The following is a 2,288-nucleotide window of genomic DNA, read 5'->3' on the forward strand; positions in this document are numbered from 1 at the left end:
CCCAACGAAGAAGATCCAGAAGAGGCCTAACCCGACAGCAACCCAGGAATCGGAGGAGACGATCACCGTAGCCGCAGAGAATACGCGTCCGAGACGCACAATCATCCGATCGCGAAGAGCGCTCGAGACGCTCGACCTCAACACGCAGACGACAGACACGCAGACGATAAGCAACAGCACAGCGATGGAGATCGTCGTCGACGATAGCGAATGAACGCACAACATACACTCACAATACTACAGTACAACGTAAGAAAATCGAAGGACAACGTCATGGCGACACTTCTCCGTGACCCGAACATCGATAATTACGACATCATTGCTATTCAGGAACCATGGAGGAACCCCTACAGTACAACGACGCACCATCCGGCCAAGGATCGGTTCCACCTGTGCTACCCCTCCAGCGAGGAAAATGGCCCGGCCAGGGTCTGCTTCTTCATCAACAAGAAGCTCGACCACTCTCGTTGGCAGTTTAGGGAGGTTAGCAGAGATCTCTGCACTCTGGTTATCGCAACAGACGACGATACCGAAACAAGCCTGGTGCTACATAATGTGTACAACCCGTCACCGCGGGAGGAAGATCGACAGCCGGTCCTACAGCAGCTACGAACAAGACTGGAAACACACCAGCACGTCGAGCAAATCGTCGTTGGTGACTTCAACCTACACCATGAGCTGTGGGGAGGCAGCGATATCCGAGCGCCGGACCGCGAAGCAACCGAGCTCTTAGATCTAATGGACGACATGAACCTCACGAGTCAACTGAGAGCGGGAACCATTACGTACGAAGAAGGAGACCACCGGACAACCATCGACCTCTGTCTTGTTACTGTAGGTCTTGTTGACCGAATGATCAGATGCGAAGTAGACCACAACATCGACCACGACTCCGATCATCTACCCATAGTGACGTCGCTGCACCTAGCAGTGACCGAGCTACAGCGAGAGGAGAAACGAAAGTGGAAAGCTATTGATAAGGAAACATTTATTGAGACTCTCCGTGGATCGTTGCCGCAGCTACGAAGACCAAGAACGAAGGCAGCGCTCGACGGATACGTAGGGAAAACCATAGACGCCCTCTCAGCCGCTATCAAAACCGCGGTCCCGACCAGCACCCTTTCACCAAAGTCTAGGAGAGGCTGGGACGAGCAGTGCGCAGCCATCCTGGCCGAGACGAAACGACTCCGCCGCAATTACAGCGAGCGACAGACAGAAGAGAGCTGGGAGGCGTACAGAGAGGCACGCAACAGGAAAGGCCGCATCATCAAGAAAGCTCTTCAACAAGCACATCGCGAAGCAGTGGAAACAGCGGCCGAGTCACCTAGATCGCTGTGGAAGATCGCCAATTGGGCCCGGAACAGACAGAGCCAGCCGCCGACCGTTACGCCGGAAATCAGGAACCCCAACACGTCTCAGATCGCCGCAACGCCCGAAGAGAAAGCTGCACTCTTCAAGGAAGCCTTCTTCCCCCCGCCACCCGAGGCAAATCTCGAAGACATCGACAACGCATCGTACAGCAACCAGATTGGCCTGCCGCCAGTGTCGGAAAGCGAAGTAGAGGACGCCATCCAGGAAGCAGCACCGCTGAAGGCCCCGGGCCCCGACGGCATCACCAACCTGGCACTCCAAGTGGCGAGGCCATGGATCACGCCACATCTCGTCCGCATATTCAATCAGAGTCTCCGGTTAGGATACTGTCCACAACACTTCAGAAAGTCCACCACGGTGGTGCTCAGGAAGCCAGGCAAACACAACTACACAGTGCCCAAAGCATACAGGCCGATAGCCCTCCTCAACACGGTGGGCAAGATCATGGATGCCATCATAGCGAGGAGACTAAGCTACCTTGCCGAAACACACGGATTGCTACCAGATAGCCACATGGGCGGGAGAAGACGTCGGTCGACGGAACATGCACTGCACCAAATCGTGGATAAGATATATGAAGCCTGGGGTTCAGGAAAGGGGATGGTAGCAAGCCTACTTCTCCTGGACGTGTCAGGCGCCTTCGATAACGTTTCGCACCGCCGACTCCTGCACAACCTGCGGAAGAGGCGGATCGACGAAGCGACGGTGCGTTGGGTTGCCAGTTTCCTCGGATGCCGAGAGACGGAGATCCACGTGGACGGATTCCGATCCGAGACCTACAGACTCGACACCGGCATCCCACAAGGGTCGCCCCTTTCGCCGATACTCTACCTCTTCTACAACGCGGATCTCTTGGATAGCTGCAATGAGACCGGAGACACGAAAGCCACCGGCTTCATCGACGACGTAGCGATCCT

The 2,288-nt window shown here is 55.6% G+C and overlaps 2 protein-coding genes across 2 annotated transcripts; both read left to right on the forward strand.

Annotated features, from left to right (window-relative positions):
• Positions 1 to 46: 46 nt before the first annotated feature.
• On the forward strand, positions 47 to 214 carry CABS01_17060 (uncharacterized protein; the record flags this gene model as incomplete). The annotated part of the gene is made up of 1 exon (XM_060550387.1): positions 47 to 214. A coding segment is annotated over one exon (168 nt), but the record flags the coding sequence as incomplete, so codon positions are not given.
• Positions 215 to 273: 59 nt separating this feature from the next.
• CABS01_17061 (zinc knuckle) lies at positions 274 to 1,512 on the forward strand (the record flags this gene model as incomplete). Its single annotated transcript, XM_060550388.1, has 1 exon — positions 274 to 1,512. A coding segment is annotated over one exon (1,239 nt), but the record flags the coding sequence as incomplete, so codon positions are not given.
• Between the last annotated feature and the right edge of the window lie 776 nt (positions 1,513 to 2,288).

This window comes from Colletotrichum abscissum (assembly GCF_030869225.1).
Source record: "Colletotrichum abscissum strain IMI 504890 chromosome Unknown Scaffold_297.1, whole genome shotgun sequence".
Classification (NCBI taxonomy): domain Eukaryota; kingdom Fungi; phylum Ascomycota; class Sordariomycetes; order Glomerellales; family Glomerellaceae; genus Colletotrichum; species Colletotrichum abscissum.